The 20,281-nt window shown below is 51.4% G+C and overlaps 4 protein-coding genes across 4 annotated transcripts; 2 read left to right on the top strand and 2 right to left on the bottom strand.

Annotated features, from left to right (window-relative positions):
* The first annotated feature begins 14 nt into the window (after nt 1–14).
* Nucleotides 15–8,598, top strand: LOC107075759 (germ cell-specific gene 1-like protein). The gene is made up of 7 exons (XM_069182999.1): nt 15–406; nt 1,987–3,247; nt 3,605–3,853; nt 4,187–4,234; nt 5,319–5,471; nt 5,690–5,801; nt 7,666–8,598. Exons 2-7 carry the CDS (start codon nt 3,037–3,039, stop codon nt 8,153–8,155), a joined length of 1,263 nt encoding a protein of 420 aa, XP_069039100.1. The 5' UTR covers nt 15–406; nt 1,987–3,036; the 3' UTR covers nt 8,156–8,598.
* A 1,488-nt stretch (nt 8,599–10,086) lies between these two features.
* On the bottom strand, nt 10,087–14,526 carry atg12 (ATG12 autophagy related 12 homolog (S. cerevisiae)). The gene is made up of 6 exons (XM_069183004.1): nt 14,427–14,526; nt 13,797–13,865; nt 12,647–12,871; nt 11,659–11,795; nt 11,427–11,489; nt 10,087–10,485 (listed from the first exon to the last, which is right to left on the bottom strand). The coding sequence occupies exons 3-6, from the start codon at nt 12,753–12,755 to the stop codon at nt 10,426–10,428; spliced, it is 369 nt and encodes a 122-aa protein (XP_069039105.1). The 5' UTR covers nt 12,756–12,871; nt 13,797–13,865; nt 14,427–14,526; the 3' UTR covers nt 10,087–10,425.
* A 98-nt stretch (nt 14,527–14,624) lies between these two features.
* Nucleotides 14,625–17,632, top strand: isoc2 (isochorismatase domain containing 2). Its single transcript, XM_069183001.1, has 6 exons — nt 14,625–14,706; nt 15,357–15,504; nt 16,140–16,346; nt 16,436–16,506; nt 17,176–17,293; nt 17,487–17,632. Exons 2-6 carry the CDS (start codon nt 15,382–15,384, stop codon nt 17,547–17,549), a joined length of 582 nt encoding a protein of 193 aa, XP_069039102.1. The 5' UTR covers nt 14,625–14,706; nt 15,357–15,381; the 3' UTR covers nt 17,550–17,632.
* Nucleotides 17,633–17,980: 348 nt separating this feature from the next.
* Nucleotides 17,981–20,145, bottom strand: cox6b2 (cytochrome c oxidase subunit 6B2). Its single transcript, XM_069183005.1, has 4 exons — nt 20,039–20,145; nt 18,943–19,082; nt 18,717–18,817; nt 17,981–18,151 (listed from the first exon to the last, which is right to left on the bottom strand). Exons 2-4 carry the CDS (start codon nt 19,046–19,048, stop codon nt 18,098–18,100), a joined length of 261 nt encoding a protein of 86 aa, XP_069039106.1. The 5' UTR covers nt 19,049–19,082; nt 20,039–20,145; the 3' UTR covers nt 17,981–18,097.
* Nucleotides 20,146–20,281: the final 136 nt, after the last annotated feature.

The following is a 20,281-nucleotide window of genomic DNA, read 5'->3' as shown; positions in this document are numbered from 1 at the left end:
ACACTACAGCACAGAGACACTGACTGACTGGACACTACAGCACAGAGACCCTGACTGACTGACTGGACACTACAGCACAGAGACACTGACTGACTGACTGGGCACTACAGCACAGTGACACTGACTGACTGACTGGACACTACAGCACAGTGACACTGACTGACTGGACACTACAGCACAGTGATCCTGACTGACTGGACACTACAGCACAGAGACACTGACTGACTGGACACTACAGCAAGGGAACAGCACAGGCAGTGAGGAGGGGCTAAGGGAGAGAGAGAGGAACAGCTGGACTTGGAGGGATTAAGTGGAGTCTGGGTGGGTCACACCGACCAAAGAAGGAGAGAAAGAAAAAGAGAGATGAGAACGAGGAGAGACGGAACAAACCAGCGACCGGCACACTGTAAGTCTGACAAAATCTCATCCTGTCCTCTTTCACAGACAGCCTCCTCGTCACCCCTCTAGGGGTGAAATATTGTGTGTGTACAGGTGTAATACTGAGAGTCTCGGGAACTACCAGGGCCCTGGGCTTCACCTGGGTACAGTATCTCCAGCTCTGATGGGGAGGAGTGTTCATGTGAAGTTACAGAGGAGCTGGACTGAGTGTCTCTCCAGTATCTCCTGCTCTGATGGGGAGGGGTGTTCATGTGAAGTTACAGAGGAGCTGGACTGAGTGTCTCTCCAGTATCTCCTGCTCTGATGGGGAGGGGTGTTCATGTGAAGTTACAGAGGAGCTGGACTGAGTGTCTCTCCAGTATCTCCTGCTCTGATGGGGAGGGGTGTTCATGTGAAGTTACAGAGGAGCTGGACTGAGTGTCTCTCCAGTATCTCCAGCTCTGATGGGGAGGGGTGTTCATGTGAAGTTACAGAGGAGCTGGACTGAGTGTCTCTCCAGTATCTCCAGCTCTGATGGGGAGGGGTGTTCATGTGAAGTTACAGAGGAGCTGGACTGAGTGTCTCTCCAGTATCTCCTGCTCTGATTGGGAGGGGTGTTTTTAACAGTTATCTTGTGCCACTCCGCCAGTAAGAATGTCCTTCAGGTCAGTGAGTTTGCGTGGTTCACAGTTGTATTCACTGAATCAGCCTCGTGTGTCAGCGCCACGCAGGAGTAGCAGCACAATTCTGGTTGTGTGTGATTTCTCACGGCGTGTGTGGTGTGGAGGCACTGGGCTGCTCTGTGACTTTTACCACTGGCGGCTGTTTGAGAAAAATGGGAAAAATTCCTGAGCAGCCAGCTGCTGCAGGAGTGTGTCCGAGCAGGAGAGACAAAGAAAGAGACAAAGAAACAGAAGGAGGAAGGGATGAGCAGACAGATTGTGAGGAGGAGGAGTAAGAAGATTAATCCCAAGATCTGAGCTTCAGCTGCAAGACTTTCTGAAAAACACACACATCTGCCGAAACTCCCACATAACACATTTCCAGTGCATATGCATGTGTAGAAATACACATTAGACAGGAATTGAACTGTATATATTTACATCTTGTAAGCAATATTTCTTTATTATAACATATCTTTAGACAAGGCAGTATATGTTATTGGCTAGGTTTGATTATTCTAAAATGGTGCTAGTCCAATGATATTAACTTTTTTTTTTAAAGATTTAAATCTCTCTGTATGAACACACCAGGCAAACACATCTGTTAGCAATAAACTAAGTCACAAAGCTGTGTTTATCATCTCAGTTGGTGCCAAAAGTTCAGCTGAAAACGCAGCTACATTAATAAAGCACTACTTTAGCATGCCATGTCTCCAGCACTGGAAAGTCTGGTTTATGTAGCAGACAGGCGCTGGCGAGCTAATAACACACAGGCTGACTCAACAGCTGCAGTCCAGTCCTACTCGGCAAAGTGATTGGGCTGGTAATGTAGTAGTGATGAAGCTGACCTGTGAGCTTGAGCTTTGACCTATGAATTATGAGTTTTTCTATGTCTTTCTCTTAAAAGTATTTAGCTGCTGTTTGTTTACCTGTATTTTTATTTCAGGTGTCAACACAGGAAACTGCCAGAGGGGACAAAAACTGACAGAAGAGAAAGAGAAACAAAGATAAAATATTGCCAACATAGACTGTAGCGACACGTCTCACACACTGAGATTAATACAGACCCTTATATAGACCCTAGAGACACTCCTCACACAGAGATTAATACAGACCCTAATACAGACCCCAGAGACACACCTCACACAAACAGGTTAATACAGACCCTAATACAGACCCCAGAGACACTCCTCACACACAGAGATTAATACAGACCCTAATACAGACCCCAGAGACACACCTCACACAAACAGGTTAATACAGACCCTACTACAGACCCTAGAGACACTCCTCACACACAGAGATTAATACAGACCCTAATACAGACCTCAGAGACACTCCTCACACACTGAGATTAATACAGACCCTAATAAAGACCCTAGAGACACACCTCACACACTGAGATTAAAACACACCCTTATATAGACCCTAGAGACACACCTCACACACACAGATTAATACAGACCCCAGAGACACAACTCACACACAGAGATTAGTACAGACCCTAGAGACACTCCTCACACACAGAGATTAATACAGACCCTAATATAGACCTTACTTACCACAGACAGGAAGAAGGACAGGTTTACTACTGATTCGTCTGACAGTGACACTCACCTCACTCCTTCCATTCCCTTCTCTCCTTCCTCTGCTGTGTTTCACTCCCCGGCTCCTTCCCCAGGGGGTGAGGAACGACAGGACAGAAAGAACCATGTCTTGAGAGAGGGAGGGTATTCAGGTGAGGTGAGGTGCCCGTCTCAGGGATCTAGATCATCGGCTCACAGAGAGGGGGGCAGCACCACAGGTCCCGGACTGCTAGACTGACAGGTGGACCCCGAAGCGGGAAATCGGAAGTCAGACAGCAAGTTCATCTCTCTCTCAGCCCCTCCCCTACCTCCTTCCTCACCTCAGCTCGGCCCCTTTTCCTCTTCCTCTCCCTCTGTCCAGCCCTCCTCCTCTTCCTCTCGCTAGCCCCGGTCCAGCCACGGAGAGGAAGATGCTGGACCACATGTCCCGGCGCGCTCGTTCCCTCCTGTCTCTGACGCTCACCTCCCTGGCCCTGGCCACCTCCATCCTGGCCTTCTCCACCAGCTACTGGTGCGAGGGCACCCACAAGGTGGTCAAGCCCCTGTGCCTGTCGCCCGTCAAGACGAAGAACTGCGGCCACAGCCTGGTGGACTTCGCGCCCGGCGCCGGCGCGAGCCCAGGTTCGAAAAGGGCGGGCAGGGAGGGGGAGGGGTGGGGAGACGCAGAGGAAGGAGGGAGACGTAGGGGGGCGAGTGTTGGGAAAGGAAGGGTGATCGCTGACGTAGCTTCTCTCCCTCCTCGTGGGGCGCTCCTGTACCTCGCGTTCGGGGCTCCCCACGCTCCTGATGATCCGGGCCTCCAGGGCAGGCTCCCTTGCGGCAGGTGACCCGAATGGACTCCCGCTGGTCCTGGTCCATTATCCGCACAGAAAGCCTGACGGGCGAATTCCAACTCCGTCGGCCTGGCAACTATCCCGTCTTTCCCATCGGGATGAACAGGAGATCATTAAGGCTGGCTTCACCCTCCTCTGTCTCCAGGCAACCTGAGCACCCTGAGTGCCCCGGTCATCAAGGACACGCCCAGCAATGCCACAGCTGCAGGCTCCACCCCCCCACCCCTGTCGGCCAATGGGACGTCACCTGGACAGACGAAGGAGGAGCTAGCGCGAATCCGACAGAGACAATTGGCCAACGCTGTCCATTACATCTGGGAAACGGGAGAGGATAAATACATGTTCCGATACTTTCACACGGGATTCTGGCACTCCTGTGAAAAACACTACGATGGTAAGGAAGATTAATGCAGACCCTAACACAGACCCTAGAGACACTCCTCACACACAGAGATTTATACAGACCATAGAGACACTCCTCACACACAGAGATTAATACAGACCCTAATACAGACCCCAGAGACACTCCTCACACACAGAGAGTAATACAGACCCTAGAGACACTCCTCACACACAGAGATGAATACAGACCCTATTAAAGGGCCTAGAGAGACACATCTCAAACACAGAGATTAATACAAAAAATCTATTATAGATCCTAGAGGCACACCAAATGCAGAATAATAATTGAAGACCCTGTTATTGGAGTCTTTTTCTATGTATTCAGGTGAGAAATGTCGAAGTTTCATCGAGTTAACTCCTGCCTCAGAACAAGGTAAACTTACTTTGTCAGCAATCTGCCTACTTGTCTCCCTGCCTGTTTGTTTAGTCACAGCTAGTGTAGTGTCCCGTCAGTGAATGTTATATATAAGCACATGAGTAATGTTACACACGAAAGAAAGGACCATTTGGACTGGAATGCTTGTTTGTTTGGTGAGTCTGTGGATTCAATCTTCCCCTTTCTTCAAGCTGTGTGACATGTGACTCCCACAGTCCTCTGTGTAAGGACCTGTTAGTCAGGGTCACTGTGCTGTAGTGTCCAGTCAGTCAGTCAGTGTCTCTGTGCTGTAGTGTCCAGTCAGTCAGTGTCACTGTGCTGTAGTGTCCAGTCAGTCAGTCAGGGTCACTGTGCTGTAGTGTCCAGTCAGTCAGTCAGTGTCTCTGTGCTGTAGTGTCCAGTCAGTCAGTCAGTGTCTCTGTGCTGTAGTGTCCAGTCAGTCAGTCAGGGTCACTGTGCTGTAGTGTCCAGTCAGTCAGTGTCTCTGTGCTGTAGTGTCCAGTCAGTCAGTCAGGGTCACTGTGCTGTAGTGTCCAGTCAGTCAGTCAGGGTCACTGTGCTGTAGTGTCCAGTCAGTCAGGGTCACTGTGCTGTAGTGTCCAGTCAGTCAGTCAGTGTCTCTTTGCTATAGTGTCCAGTCAGTCAGTCAGGGTCGCTGTGCTGTAGTGTCCAGTCAGTCAGTCAGGGTCACTGTGCTGTAGTGTCCAGTCAGTCAGTCAGGGTCACTGTGCTGTAGTGTCCAGTCAGTCAGTCAGGGTCACTGTGCTGTAGTGTCCAGTCAGTCAGGGTCACTGTGCTGTAGTGTCCAGTCAGTCAGTCAGTGTCTCTTTGCTGTAGTGTCCAGTCAGTCAGTCAGTGTTGCTGTGCTGTAGTGTCCAGTCAGTCAGTGTCGCTGTGCTGTAGTGTCCAGTCAGTCAGTGTCTCTGTGCTGTAGTGTCCAGTCAGTCAGTCAGTGTCGCTGTGCTGTAGTGTCCAGTCAGTCAGGGTCACTGTGCTGTAGTGTCCAGTCAGTCAGTCAGTGTCGCTGTGCTGTAGTGTCCAGTCAGGTTTGCTGTATTAACCCCTCTCTCACTCTACTCAGGGGTGCTGTGGCTGTCTGTGGTCTCCGAGTTCCTGTACATCTCCCTGCTGGCTGTGGGGTTCCTGCTGATGTGGCTGGAAGTTCTCTGTGCTCACAACCAGATGTATAGCCTCAAGATCAACGCCTTCGCTGCAGTGTTCACTGTGCTGTCTGGTGAGCCTGCCAGTCAGGGTCACTGTGCTGTAGTGTCCAGTCAGTCAGTCAGGGTCACTGTGCTGGAGTGTCCAGTCAGTCAGTCAGTGTCTCTGTGCTGTAGTGTCCAGTCAGTCAGGGTCACTGTGCTGGAGTGTCCAGTCAGTCAGTCAGTGTTACTGTCCTGGAGTGCCCACTGTCTTTATTAACCCTTTTGTCTGCCTGTCTCTGTGTCTCAGGGCTGCTGGGGATGGTGGCCCACATGATGTACACCACAGTCTTCCAGGTCACAGTCAGTCTGGGACCGAAGGACTGGAGACCACAGACCTGGGACTACGGCTGGTCCTTCATGTAATGACAATATTACTAACAACAGTAACAATGGTAGTGAGTGAGAAAGAGCGCCCCCCTCTCTCTGTGCAGGCTTAGCGGGGGAACTGCAGCTGACACAGCAGTGGACAAGCAGAACACCAGAGTCCTGAACACATGGGAAATAGGGGCTGTTTCTCCCCCCCAAAGCCAAACCAGGGGGTAGTTACGTTCCAGATCCCACAACGAGACACCAGTCTCTATGTTCAGGTGGAATCTGGACTCTACCTCACAGCTCCAGCCCCTCGTCAGGTCCGTTTCCAAACCCCTAGTTCCTGGTGCAGCCATCCAGTCCAGCGAAGGAGCACTGTCCCGCGTCGAGAGACCACCTGTGACAACTGACCAAGGCAGCCCATTGGCATCAAGAGAAATCAAGGGAAAAAAAACAGGTTTTGAAGGGAAAGAGAGTGACCTAAACAAGCCACTCACTGGTTTAACTGGACCAACTTACCAGCGTCTCCCAGCTCCTCAGGGACAGGTACTTGAATCGAGGACCCCAACTGACAAGGCCACATCAGAGCACCCCACCACTCACTGTATGATCCTGGTTTTCACTGGAGTGAGAGGAGTCCACCTCCCACTGTGTGATCCTGGTCTTCACTGGAGTGAGAGGAGTCCACCTCCCACTGTGTGATCCTGGTCTTCACTGGAGTGAGAGGAGTCCACCTCCCACTGTGTGATCCTGGTCTTCACTGGAGTGAGAGGAGTCCACCTCCCACTGTGTGATCCTGGTCTTCACTGGAGTGAGAGGAGTCCACCTCCCACTGTGTGATCCTGGTCTTCACTGGAGTGAGGAGTCCACCTCCCACTGTGTGATCCTGGTCTTCACTGGAGTGAGAGGAGTCCACCTCCCACTGTGTGATCCTGGTCTTCACTGGAGTGAGAGGAGTCCACCTCCCACTGTGTGATCCTGGTCTTCACTGGAGTGAGAGGAGTCCACCTCCCACTGTGTGATCCTGGTCTTCACTGGAGTGAGAGGAGTCCACCTCCCACTGTGTGATCCTGGTCTTCACTGGAGTGAGAGGAGTCCACCTCCCACTGTGTGATCCTGGTCTTCACTGGAGTGAGAGGAGTCCACCTCCCACTGTGTGATCCTGGTCTTCACTGGAGTGAGAGGAGTCCACCTCCCACTGTGTGATCCTGGTCTTCACTGGAGTGAGAGGAGTCCACCTCCCACTGTGTGATCCTGGTCTTCACTGGAGTGAGAGGAGTCCACCTCCCACTGTGTGATCCTGGTCTTCACTGGAGTGAGAGGAGTCCACCTCCCACTGTGTGATCCTGGTCTTCACTGGAGTGAGAGGAGTCCACCTCCCACTGTGTGATCCTGGTCTTCACTGGAGTGAGAGGAGTCCACCTCCCACTGTGTGATCCTGGTCTTCACTGGAGTGAGAGGAGTCCACCTCCCACTGTGTGATCCTGGTCTTCACTGGAGTGAGAGGAGTCCACCTCCCACTGTGTGATCCTGGTCTTCACTGGAGTGAGAGGAGTCCACCTCCCACTGTGTGATCCTGGTCTCCGGAGAAGTAAACAGGACAGAATCGGCGGATCTCATCTTACGAACCGGACTGCACTCAATCACTCACCAGTCCCTCGCACAGAAGTGGAAGCTGCTGCAGTCTAAACACCCTCTAGGTCTTCCTCTGTGAAACACTCTGACTTGGCCCTCGCGGATCTTCCTCCTTCGGCTCATCACTGCTGTGCGACGGCGCCTACCTGGGTCCGGGGAGGGGGGGGTTCTTCTGTTAATGAGCCTGTGAGCTGACCTCTGATTTCTGCGCGGTGATGGACGGTGTTTCTGTGCTGTAACTCTGGCTCTTTTCTCTGTCCCTCTCTCTCTCTGCCTCAGACTGGCGTGGCTCTCCTTCAGCTGCTGCATGGCGGCCGCGGTCCTGACGCTGAACTCCTACACCAAAACGGCCATCGAGCTCCGGCACCGGCAGAGGCTGCGCCTGGAGGAGGCTCGCAACAGCCACGCCCCCTCTTACGACGAGGTCGTGCTGGGGGGCGTGGCCGAAGGCGGGGTCGGCGCGGGGGCGGGGCCCAGGGCCCTCTATTCAGTCAGCGCCCTGCTGGAGTGCGAGGCTCCGCCCCCCCTCCGCGTGATGGACAGGCGGCCCGGGATCCCTCACCAGGTGTGGGCGGGCCGTCCAGGGGAGGAGCCGCCCACTTTCATGTTCGTAGGGGGCGGGGCCTGCAGGGAGGCGGGGTGCGAGGACTGCGAGAGAGAACTGGAGGAAGAGGAGGAGGAAGGCGGGGAAGAGGCCGTGAGGGAGGAGGAGATGGGGGAGAGGATGGAGAGGGACAGAACGACAGAAGGAGAAGACTCGGTGTGCTGAGAGGGTTTACTGTGCAGGTCAGCCGTGAGCTTCGCTGGTCGTGTCCGAGATCATAGGTACCAGAACATTAGCTTCACTCTCTCGGCAGATGGAAAAAGGTGGTTTCAAAACCTTTACTACTTAAGAAGAACAGAATATAATTGTATATATTACTCCTCGATTGTCTCGTATAACACCGACAGACTAAGACACACAAAATCAGACAGACTAGCACACTGACACACTGACAGATTGATACAGACACTGACACATTGATACAGACACTGACAGACTGACACACTGACAGATTAATACAGCCACTGACAGACTGACACACTGACAGACCAACACGCTGATTACATCTTGTTGCCAGACTCTGTCTGTACTGACTGCTCCTCCTCACGCAGTGGGCATGTCAAGGAATCTGCAAATTCCTAAAACATGGATAATTATTAATAAATGCATCACAATAATTCCTCTGTTGCCTATTCTTATTTGTCCAGTAGTTTAACTTTTGCTTATGCTACAACGGATCGGTCCGGGTGAAGTATCAGACAAAAAAAAATACTTACTACTTACAAAAACTACAATACGCAACTGGTACTGTTTCTACTGTGTAATAAATAACACAGTTACTGCCACAACATCTACTCAAGCTGTGACTACTGCCAATACTCTGGCTAATACTAGTCATACTAGAGACAGGAAAGGATCACAGCAGAGAGGATGAGCAGCGTGTCAGAGCACAGGGACAGGAGAGAGAGGAGAGAGCAGTGTGTCAGAGCACAGGGACAGGAGAGAGAGGAGAGAGCAGTGTGTCAGAGCACAGGGACAGGAGAGAGAGGAGAGAGGAGTGTGTCAGAGCACAGGGACAGGAGAGAGAGGAGAGTGTCAGAGCACAGGGACAGGAGAGAGAGGATGAGCAGCGTGTCAGAGCACAGGGACAGGAGAGAGAGGATGAGCAGCGTGTCAGAGCACAGGGACAGGAGAGAGAGGAGGGAGCAGCGTGTCAGAGCACAGGGACAGGAGAGAGAGGAGAGAGCAGTGTGTCAGAGCACAGGGACAGGAGAGAGAGGAGAGAGCAGTGTGTCAGAGCACAGGGACAGGAGAGAGAGGAGAGTGTCAGAGCACAGGGACAGGAGAGAGAGGAGAGAGCAGTGTGTCAGAGCACAGGGACAGGAGAGAGAGGAGAGTGTCAGAGCACAGGGACAGGAGAGAGAGGAGAGAGGAGAGTGTCAGAGCACAGGGACAGGAGAGAGAGGAGAGTGTCAGAGCACAGGGACAGGAGAGAGAGGAGAGAGGAGAGTGTCAGAGCACAGGGACAGGAGAGAGAGGAGAGAGCAGTGTGTCAGAGCACAGGGACAGGAGAGAGAGGAGAGAGGAGTGTGTCAGAGCACAGGGACAGGAGAGAGAGGAGAGTGTCAGAGCACAGGGACAGGAGAGAGAGGAGAGAGCAGTGTGTCAGAGCACAGGGACAGGAGAGAGAGGAGAGAGGAGTGTGTCAGAGCACAGGGACAGGAGAGAGAGGAGAGTGTCAGAGCACAGGGACAGGAGAGAGAGGAGAGAGGAGAGTGTCAGAGCACAGGGACAGGAGAGAGAGGAGAGAGAGATGGGAGGGAGAGGGAGGGATGGTGTAAGGTCAGAAGACACATCTGTTCAGTGATGTAGAACAGAAGATTACTCCGGTAATCCAGAGGGAGGGATTAGGCAGAGCTAGCTGCTGCACACCGGCCCTGCACGGAGAGATTATCCCAGATTAGGCAAAAATCTTACGGAAAGACCATTTGCTCCCTGTATTGTTATTCCATGAAGCACACACGGAATTGTCTGGCCTTAAACACCCCACCTGTCCCGGAACGTTATCAGTCAGGTCTGTCGCCTCAACCAGCTCCTTTCTCTGCTCTCTGCCGCAGCGCAAACACACCAAGGAAAACCGACGACAAAGACGGCGATTTTATTTTCATTCCAGTTTATTTACAGGGAGCAACATCCATAAATACAAAAAGTCCTGACAGTATTATTAGTTGTTAACGTTACAGATACAGTTCGACTCCACTGGAGCGGGTGACCCTGGTGGCTCTGTCAGCGTCCAGGGCTGGTCAGCTGTCTGTGATCCTTCAACTCTCTCTCAGTCTGGGTCTGTCTCAGTCAGGGTCTGCGTCTGGCTCTGCCAGTAAGGTCAGTCTGCGCGCGCGGTCTCGGTGTCGGTCAGAGGAAGCGTCTGCCTCCCAGTCTGGGCAGGAACAGGAAGTGCTGTGCCACCAGGCAGGAAATCGGTCCGTCGCTCAAAGTCATCCCCACGCCTGCGATTTACAGTAGTGGAGAACAAGCTTCCCGTCGCTGCCAAAGCACTGAAAGAGACCGAGAGAGCTGGGGTGAGGAGACAGGCAAGCTAACAGCCAGCGGCTTAGATCACCCTGCAGCGCCCAGCTGGCAGCCCATCGCAGCCCAGCAGGAGTGAGCCCGCCCAGTACCTGGAGGGGAGACTGCGGGGAAAAACTAAGGCTGCTGCTGGAAGAGGTGTTAGTGGGGCCAGCAGGGGGCGCTCACCCTGTGGTCCATGTGGGTCCTAATGCCCCAGTATAGTGACGGGGACACTGTACTGTAAACAGGCGCCGTCCTTCGGATGAGACGTCAAACCGAGGTCCTGACTCTCTGTGGTCATGAACAATCCCGGGGCGTCTCTCGAGAGGAGTAGGGGTGTAACCCCAGTGTCCTGGCCAAATTTCCCCCTGGCCTTTACCCATCATGGCCTCCTAATAACCTCCCTCTCTGAACTGGCTCCATCCCTCTGCTCTCCTCCCCACTGAGAGCTGGTGTGTGGGGAGCGGACTGGCGCATCATCCAGGTGGGGGTACACACTGGTGGTGGAGAGGAGAGCAGTCCTTCAGGGCGAAAACAGCTAGGTGCAGGAATTTCGTTTGGTGAGCTCATTCAATACAGATACTTGGCTTAGAGCAACGGACAATATCAACCCAACCCATTTTCACATTCCATTCCAGACACACAACTGAACACAGAACTAACGAAACACAAACCAGCAATAAAGCAAAACACAAAACTATATTGCACAAAAACTCCTCATTTCCACCTGCAGCACTGTCACCTGCGGTCCTGTCTTGAAGATTCTGCCCCAGAGGTTTATTCTGATGGGGAGGGGAGTGTGGTCAACAGGGGGAACAGGCTCAGACTGAGCCATGAGCGATCCATTCAACGAAAAGACCCCAGAATCACGTCATCGATATGCAAAAGCAGACACTCCAGATTCAATTAGAAAACTGGAAGCACTTACTTCAAAAAGGACACCGACTTCCTGGTCAGGAGAAGGGGCGAAAGACTGGTTAACGTAGATGAACTGGACAGAGAGACAGAGAGAGAAATGAGCTCAAATTCACAGCGAAGCGCAGACTACCTGCTCCTCTGTCTCACAGTCAGGATGTATTTTAGACGTATTGTAATTACTGAGGGGACTATAACACCCTGTGTCCTGTGGTCAGTCTGTCTGTCTGTCGGTCAGCACTCACCAGCTGCTCGTCCGGCTGCAGTTTGAGGAATTTCTTGATGAACTGCCCGAGAGCCTGCACCGTGCGGCCTCGCTCCACTGACCACTTCTTCGTCTTCATGATGGGCGTGTCTCCTACTGCCTTCAGCAGCACGTCAACTGTAGAGAGACACACTGACCATCAGCACAGGACACTACAGCACAGAGACACAGACTGACTGGACACTACAGCACAGTGACCCTGACTGACTGACTGGACACTACAGCACAGAGACACTGACTGACTGACTGGACACTACAGCACAGTGACCCTGACTGACTGACTGGACACTACAGCACAGTGACCCTGACTGACTGACTGACTGGACACTACAGCACAGTGACCCTGACTGACTGACTGGACACTACAGCACAGAGACACTGACTGACTGACTGGACACTACAGCACAGAGACACTGACTGACTGACTGGACACTACAGCACAGTGACCCTGACTGACTGACTGGACACTACAGCACAGAGACACTGACTGACTGACTGGACACTACAGCACAGAGACACTGACTGACTGACTGGACACTACAGCACAGTAACACACTGTGAGACAGAGGTAATACAAATATAGTGACCGGATACTGTACTTGACTTATAAAATAAAATGACTACTTTAATAAATAAATGGATGGTAATTCAAGCCAAATTCCAATCATTGTCACTAAAAGAAACACGCTTGGTATAAATTACCCCTTAATAGAATGAATAAAGAATACGTAACAATTGTAAATATTGAATATTTGCTTCCACGAGATCCCGCCCCACTCATCCGGCCGAGGCCTCTGATTGGTTCATTGATGCACCCTCTGCTTTCCCGTTGGCTAATGCTGCTGTCAGTCAATCTCATGAACGCGATATTTCCGGAAACGCACTTAGAGACTTCAGGAGCCTAAACACCAAAGGTCTTTAACCATAAAAAACAACAAGAAACAGTCTGCAAATAAAGGAGCATTTACTTTTTTTCTTTTCGTCGCTGATCGTCGTCTCTTCCGTCTGAAGCGGTGCGGAGGAAGAGTCCTCTTCAGGTTTCGGACTTTCCACAGCAGGCTCGGCGCTGTCCGCCATCTTGACTGTGGGCGGAACTGGAGGGCCGTCCCCTGGTGCAGAGCGAGAGTGACGCTGTTGGCCGGGAACTTCCGGTGCCTCTAAAGTCACATCCAGTACAACTCCTCATAGATTTTCTATTATAAATAAAGTTAAAGAGATATCGTTTAAAATTATTCATAAGTTTTATCCAGTTAAATTAGTACTCTCTAAATTTAAGCACGAGCAGGGTGATCTGTGTGTTTCTTGTCGGGATGAAAAGGAATTTTTGGTGCACTTATTTATTTGTGAGGTGTCGGTTTGTGAAGTTGTTTTGGACGGACTTGCAGTTTTGTTTGCAGGCAGTTAAAGGTGTTTTTTAGATTGAAGGATTTTGATATTTTATTGTATTGTTTAATAGAAAATTTGGATAAAGATCATTTACTTATAGTAAATTTATTAATCATTCTTGGTCAATTTCACATCCATAAATCCAAAGAGACTTTTGAGGTGGAGCTGAAACACTATTTAAATTCTATTAAAAATAAGAAATAATAAAGCAAGGAAAACACACGGTATATGTAAAAAATACAATTTAATCACATAACTTACCTATTACCTCTGGCGGTTAATTGTTTATTTTTCTGTTTGTGTTTGTTCTCTTGTACCTATTTTGATCCTCTGGTTGTATTTGTATTTGTTAATTCTTTATACATTTAATAAAAAAATCTTTTAAAAAAATAAAATAAAGCCACATCCAGTATTTTCAGAAATGTATTTTTTATATTTATTGTTAAAAAATTACATAAACGAAAAACATGTTGGAAAACATCTTACACACTTTCTTTTTTTAACTTGTGTTGTCTATATAATGTGTGCTGTTTTACAGCGCTTTGATTAAAGTTGTCCAGACTGCATTTCAGTTAGTATTTTCAAAGTCATGCAGGTCAGACCGAAGCAGTTTACATAGAGTCCTCATGTGGTGATTATTGCATTTGTATTTTTATTTTCACACCATGCAAGAACGGTAAAATCCAGAAAGTCAGTACTGACAGAGATAAGACTGCCTTTGATCAAACTCACCACTTTCTCGGGAACAGCGTCAGAGAATGTGGCGTATTCCCGAGGGGCAACTGGACTCTGGAATCAACCCTGAAATTCAGAGAAAGTCAACAATCAACCCACAACTTTCCACCTAACTACATCTAAATCTCACACCCCGTCTGAAAGAATATACCTTTATCTTTGTATAATGGCTTTGTTATTTCATATGTAGTATGTATGTGGTAAGAAATTATGCTTATATAAATGTGAACGCTGGATAACTTTACTTAGATTAAAATTACACCTTAACAGAAAGTCCAGATCACCTATATTTTAAAGACCTGTTTGGGAATCATATATTGTAAGATATTGTAGCGCTACAATATGTTTGTTCGTATTATAATTTCGAATCCAGGTAATTCAGACGGTTATATCCGAGATACAAAAAGTTCAGCGAAGTTTCTTTTTTAAAAAGTTTTTATTCAAACATCATAAACACAAAAAGGATACAAAAGATTAAACCAGATACAGAAATAGACACACTTCACAGCCAGAGGACTTCACACTAATAAAAGCTGAAAATTAAGCTTTTTACATATTTCCGTTATATGTCTTGCCTTTTAATTCTTTACATTTCGAACAGAATTTAAATTAAAAAAGGAACTATACCTTAAAAGCATTAGAGCATGTTTAGTAAAGTTTCTGATGGCAATAAAGGCTCGGGTTTTACGCACTACAGTTGTCCCAGTTTTGCCCAAAACAGCTACGGGGCTTCACTTGCCACAAAGACGCCCGTTTTGATGACGTAAGGGGAGGCTCCGCACGTGGAGCCGTAGTAGCCAATCAGACTCCAGGAAATGACAGGAAGTAGGGAGCACACTTCGTGAGTGGCCCTGTCGGCGCCACAGCTCCTCCCACCGCTGACAACGGTACAGTCCTTCCGTCGCAGGTGAGAGTGTGGTGCCCAACCGGGTTTTGCTTTTTCATTTGTATTTAAAATATTAATCGTTTTATGAAATTACCAAATGCATGGTATAGAACAGAGTGTAGTAAACCATCTAACAAAATCAGCTGGTCGTGTACAGGTGGAAACTAGCCCGTGTCTTTGGTGACCTAGAGATCGGGTGACAGCGAGAGAGTTCATTTACATTAGCGATGGTTTGATTTATCAGCAGGAATGCACCTGTTGCAGTTATCATCCGTTAGCAGATAATTCACTGGAGGATCTCAAGCAGATCGTCTGAAACGAAGCCACGTTTACGACCTGTTCCACGCTCCCACCGCGCTTTGTGTACAGTAGCACTCGGTTTTCAGTGCGTTTCAGCTGGGTTGTGTTTCCCTGCTGGTTCTGCGCGTCCCCTGGCAGACTCTGCCCGTGTCTTTGTCCCCTCGTCGTCCTCTCTGATCAAGACTTCAGGTCGGTCCGTTCAGCCCATCAGTGCAGAACTTCATCTGAGTCCAGAGCAGCAACAGCTGTCAATGAACTGCTGGAACAAATATCCAGTCAGGATTAATGCCCAAAACTGTGCTACTTGGACAAAACCAAGTCCAGTCATTTCGTGTATTAACCCCTCTGTCTCTCGGGGTGTCTGTGTGCAGGATCCCCTCGGTCTCTCGCTCAGCGATGTCAGTGGGCCGGCTCGCCGTGAGGGGCTCTGTGCTCCTGCTGTGTGACATGCAGGAGAAGTTCAGACCCAACATTGTTCACTTCAGCAACATCGTGAGCAACGCCGCCCGTCTGCTGCAGGTACTGTTCACATCTATATCCACCTGTCTCACTCAGAGCGTCCAGACAGTCAGGGTCACTGTGCTGTAGTGTCCAGTCAGTCAGTCAGTGTCTCTGTGCTGTAGTGTCCAGTCAGTCAGTCAGTCAGGGTCTCTGTGCTGTAGTGTCCAGTCAGTCAGTGTCTCTGTGCTGTAGTGTCCAGTCAGTCAGTCAGGGTCTCTGTGCTGTAGTGTCCAGTCAGTCAGTCAGGGTCTCTGTGCTGTAGTGTCCAGTCAGTCAGTGTCTCTGTGCTGTAGTGTCCAGTCAGTCAGTCAGTGTCTCTGTGCTGTAGTGTCCAGTCAGTCAGTCAGGGTCTCTGTGCTGTAGTGTCCAGTCAGTCAGTGTCTCTGTGCTGTAGTGTCCAGTCAGTCAGTCAGTGTCTCTGTGCTGTAGTGTCCAGTCAGTCAGTGTCTCTGTGCTGTAGTGTCCAGTCAGTCAGTCAGTCAGTCAGGGTCTCTGTGCTGTAGTGTCCAGTCAGTCAGTCAGTCAGTCAGTGTCTCTGTGCTGTAGTGTCCAGTCAGTCAGTCAGTGTCTCTGTGCTGTAGTGTCCAGTCAGTCAGTCAGGGTCTCTGTGCTGTAGTGTCCAGTCAGTCAGTGTCTGTATTGATCTCTCTCAGGCCTGCCGTATTCTGGGGGTCACCCCTGTGGCGACAGAACAGTACCCGAAGGGGCTGGGCCCCACGGTGCCGGAGCTCGGCTTGGGCGACCTCCGCACCTTCTCCAAGACCACCTTCTCCATGCTGGGGGCCCCGGGGGTGGAGCAGGAGCTGGCAGGGGTGCAGAGAGCCCTGCTGTGCGGGATAGAGACGCAAGCCTGCATCGCGGTGAGCCTCCGCGCATGACCGCCACTGCAGCTGCGAAGGAGGTGCTGCTGCCACCTGCCCACAGCATCTCTCCGTCTCCTTCTCCTCAGTGCACGACCTTCGACCTGCTGGAGAGGGGGATCGAGGTGCACGTTGTAGCCGATGCCGTCTCTTCCAGGAGGTATGACTGAACTGATCGCTCCCGGATCACAGAGCCACCTGGCTTTCCTGTCTGCGGGCTGCAGTGCCCGCGGAGAAACCGATTCTCCGAGTCCACCGATTCATCTGTCCATCTGGGAGCATCATGTGTCCCCTTCCTATACTTGTCTGTCCCCGGGCAGTGAGTAAAACCTGCAGCGGATCAGACTGCTGGGCACTGAGTCTGACTGCACTGTCACACCTGGAGCGGATCACACTGCTGCGCACTGGGAGTCTGACTGACTGCACTGTCACACCTGGAGCGGATCAGACTGCTGCACACTGGGACTGTAACAACACCGTCACACCTGGAGCGGATCAGACTGCTACACACTGGGACTGTAACAACACCGTCACACCTGGAGCGGATCAGACTGCTGCACACTGGGACTGTAACAACACCGTCACACCTGGAGCGGATCAGACTGCTGCACACTGGGACTGTAACAACACCGTCACACCTGGAGCGGATCAGACTGCTGCACACTGGGACTGTAACAACACCGTCACACCTGGAGCGGATCAGACTGCTGCACACTGGGACTGTAACAGGTGTGACAGTGCAGTCAGACTCCCAGTGCGCAGCAGTCTGATCCGCTGCAGGTCTTACAGCCTGTCTGTCTTCCTGCTGACCTTCTGTCTGCTCTCCCAGTCAGGTCGACCGCCTCTTCGCCCTGGCGCGGCTCCGGCAGAGTGGGGCGTACCTCACCACCGTAGAGGGCGCCGTTCTCCAGCTGGTCCAGGACGCTGCGCACCCCCGATTCAAAGAGGTAACCCCAACAGTACCAGCCCTCGCCCCTCTGACACCAAGACTTCACACCGGAGCACAAGCCCTTCCTGCGGTGATTAGGGCTGTACCGGCCCATGACTGCATGAACACGACAACACACACAGCCCAGCTCCCAGTCCAGCCAGTCCAGCTCCCAGTCCAGTCTGTCCAGTCTGTGTCTCTCTCCCTCTCAGGTCCAGAAGCTCCTGGCTCACCCCTCCCCCGACACCGGCCTGCTGTCCTTCTTCGAGCGATGAAAGATGACCATCGCCATCATCGCTCCGTCCCCCCCAGAGAGCCGCCGTCCTGTACCTCTCCCTCAATAAACAGAGCGATCTCCCACCTGTCTCGCGGCCTCTCTGTCACAGCTGCCGAGTCATTGAGAGGATTCATGCGGCCGTCGGTGCAGTAGAGTGAGCTTCTCCAGTCCGTCCTCAGATGACGAGGGACAAACTGATTGCGATTATGCACAGCGGCCAAAATATTAGCCCCCCCCCGTGTCACTTCCTGTTCAACATGGCCGACAGGCAGCTCTCCCCTGGGCGGCGAGACTCTGCAGGCTCGCGATCTCTCCCCCACCGCCCGGAGTCGGCGGTCAGACTGCTGGACACGCGGCGCCCGGGATCGGCTGGAAACAAACACAGCTGACCAGACGCCCCCCCCCCACAGAGACAGGCGGACGCAGGCATAGGGAGTCCCAGGGCGCTTTTATTACAGGTGAGGCTGGACAGCGAGAGCCGCTGGACAGCGAGAGCCGCTGGACAGCGAGAGCCGCTGGACAGGGGCCGGCGAGAGCAGAGGTCACTCAGATCTTTCCAGGGAAGCTTCCATCTGCCAGCTGCTCATCCCACTTGGAGACCTGCGGCCACAGACAGAGGATTACTGAACACGCCCGGCTCCCAGCACTGAGCGCGTCTGCGCCGTGTCACTGAACACGCCCGGCTCCCAGCACTGAGCGCGTCTGCGCTGTGTCACTGAACACGCCCGGCTCCCAGCACTGAGCGCGTCTGCGCTGTGTCACTGAACACGCTCGGCTCCCAGCACTGAGCGCGTCTGCGCTGTGTCACTGAACACGCTCGGCTCCCAGCACTGAGCGCGTCTGCGCTGTGTCACTGAACACGCCCGGCTCCCAGCACTGAGCGCGTCTGCGCTGTGTCACTGAACACGCCCGGCTCCCAGCACTGAGCGCGTATTAATAATAATAATAATAATAATAATAATAATAATAATAATAATAATTCTTACACTTCTATAGCGCTTTTCTGGACACTCCACTCAAAGCGCTTTACAGGTAATGGGGATCCCCTCCACCACCCCCAGTGTGCAGCCCCACCTGGATGATGCGACGGCAGCCATAGTGCGCCAGAACGCTCCCCACACAGCAGACAGTATTAGACACATCAGTGTTGGACAGCTGTACTTACCCAGCTCATGGGACACATGCTCTTGAAGACGCGCTGGTACCACTGACAGGGACTAACGTCCTGGCCCTTGGCTGTCAGAGCCTTGTTGCACCTGTGGAAGTCTGAGAGGAGGGGGAGATCTGTTAGACTCCAGAGGGTCTCGGGCAGAGACGGCCACAGGCCAGGGGGGGGCGACAGAGAGCCAGATGAGGCACAGGGGGGGTGGGGTGTGCCGGTCAGCACTTACCCAAGTAGTTCTGGAAGCAGTTGCGTGTCTGGTTGGTGTTGGGGAAGCGGGCGTCGAAGGGAGCTGTCCTGTAGTTCTTTATCTTCTCCTGAACTGCTTCTGCCATCCTGACTGCAGTCTGTGACTCTTCCAAATCAGTCCTGTAACACACACAATATCACCACACACTCCACTACACTACCATTACACCACATACCACTACTGTTCAACAGTACAGGATCAACACACACTGATACAGCACTAACACACACAGGGTCAATATCAACACACTGATACAGCACTAACACACACAGGGTCAATATCAACACACTGATACAGTACTAACACACACAGGGGCAATATCAACACACTGATACAGTACTAACACACACAGGGACAATATCAACACACTGATACAGTACTAACACACACAGGGGACAGTACTAACACACACAGGGACAGTACTAACACTGATATAGTACTAACACACACAGGGACAGTACTAACACACACAGGGACAATATCAACACACACAGGGACAATATCAACACACACAGGGACAATATCAACACACACAGGGGACAGTACTAACACACACAGGGGACAGTACTAACACACACAGGGGACAGTACTAACACACTGATACAGTACTAACACACACTGATTCAGTACTAACACACACAGGGACAGTACTAACACACACAGGGACAGTACTAACACACACAGGGGACAGTACTAACACACACAGGGGACAGTACTAACACACACAGGGGACAGTACTAACACACTGATACAGTACTAACACACACTGATTCAGTACTAATACACACTGATTCAGTACTAACACACACTCCCCCGTCTCCTGTATTCCTAACAACAGTGATTCCCCATGAGCCGCTGCAGGCCGGAGCGAGCCGGACAGGGAGCCCTGATCCCAGTTTCTCACACCGCTCACTGTCCCGAACACACAACCGTCTTCACGAAACTCGCTCCCTTCCGGAATTACGCCGTACAGAAACACACCAGCGAGAACACGGTGTCAAAAGCCAATGATATGTCGGCCCTCTTATAACTTCTATTTTTTTTATAACATATTTTAGTCTGAAACCCGGCCTACCTTAGTGTTCACAGCTCGCTCAGCTCAGCGGTGTCCTTTCCTGAAGGATGACCGCGCGCTCGGCATGCCGGGATACTGGCGGAGGAGGGTGGGGGGGGGGGGGGAGGGGAGGTGCATGCTGGGATACTGCGGGGCAGAACTGACTAAGCGGCCGGGCTGTGAGGGGCGGAAGCTGGTTGTGCTTGAATGTGCCGGCTGTTTTGTTCCAAACACGCATCACCGTTCTTGCCAAGACGTCCTGCC

Source organism: Lepisosteus oculatus, chromosome 23, assembly GCF_040954835.1.
Source record: "Lepisosteus oculatus isolate fLepOcu1 chromosome 23, fLepOcu1.hap2, whole genome shotgun sequence".
In the NCBI taxonomy this organism is placed as follows: Eukaryota; Metazoa; Chordata; class Actinopteri; order Semionotiformes; family Lepisosteidae; genus Lepisosteus; species Lepisosteus oculatus.
Note: the sequence above shows the minus strand (reverse complement) of the source record. Positions and strands in the feature narration are given on the sequence as shown.

Excerpts from the sequence above, each read along its gene's own strand:
- LOC107075759 (XM_069182999.1), top strand. The coding sequence starts at position 3,037 with ATGCTGGACCACATGTCCCGGCGCGCTCGTTCCCTCCTGTCTCTGACG. Across the intron at positions 5,472-5,689 it reads AGTGTTCACTGTGCTGTCTG|GGCTGCTGGGGATGGTGGCC; the intron begins GTGAGCCTGCCA and ends TCTGTGTCTCAG. Across the intron at positions 5,802-7,665 it reads GACTACGGCTGGTCCTTCAT|ACTGGCGTGGCTCTCCTTCA; the intron begins GTAATGACAATA and ends TCTCTGCCTCAG.
- atg12 (XM_069183004.1), bottom strand. The coding sequence starts at position 12,755 with ATGGCGGACAGCGCCGAGCCTGCTGTGGAAAGTCCGAAACCTGAAGAG. Across the intron at positions 11,796-12,646 it reads CAGCGACGAAAAGAAAAAAA|TTGACGTGCTGCTGAAGGCA; the intron begins GTAAATGCTCCT and ends GTCTCTCTACAG. Across the intron at positions 11,490-11,658 it reads TGCAGCCGGACGAGCAGCTG|TTCATCTACGTTAACCAGTC; the intron begins GTGAGTGCTGAC and ends CTCTCTGTCCAG.
- isoc2 (XM_069183001.1), top strand. The coding sequence starts at position 15,382 with ATGTCAGTGGGCCGGCTCGCCGTGAGGGGCTCTGTGCTCCTGCTGTGT. Across the intron at positions 16,347-16,435 it reads AGACGCAAGCCTGCATCGCG|TGCACGACCTTCGACCTGCT; the intron begins GTGAGCCTCCGC and ends CCTTCTCCTCAG. Across the intron at positions 17,294-17,486 it reads CGCACCCCCGATTCAAAGAG|GTCCAGAAGCTCCTGGCTCA; the intron begins GTAACCCCAACA and ends TCTCCCTCTCAG.
- cox6b2 (XM_069183005.1), bottom strand. The coding sequence starts at position 19,048 with ATGGCAGAAGCAGTTCAGGAGAAGATAAAGAACTACAGGACAGCTCCC. Across the intron at positions 18,818-18,942 it reads CTGCTTCCAGAACTACTTGG|ACTTCCACAGGTGCAACAAG; the intron begins GTAAGTGCTGAC and ends CCCTCCTCTCAG. Across the intron at positions 18,152-18,716 it reads GCATGTGTCCCATGAGCTGG|GTCTCCAAGTGGGATGAGCA; the intron begins GTAAGTACAGCT and ends CTGTGGCCGCAG.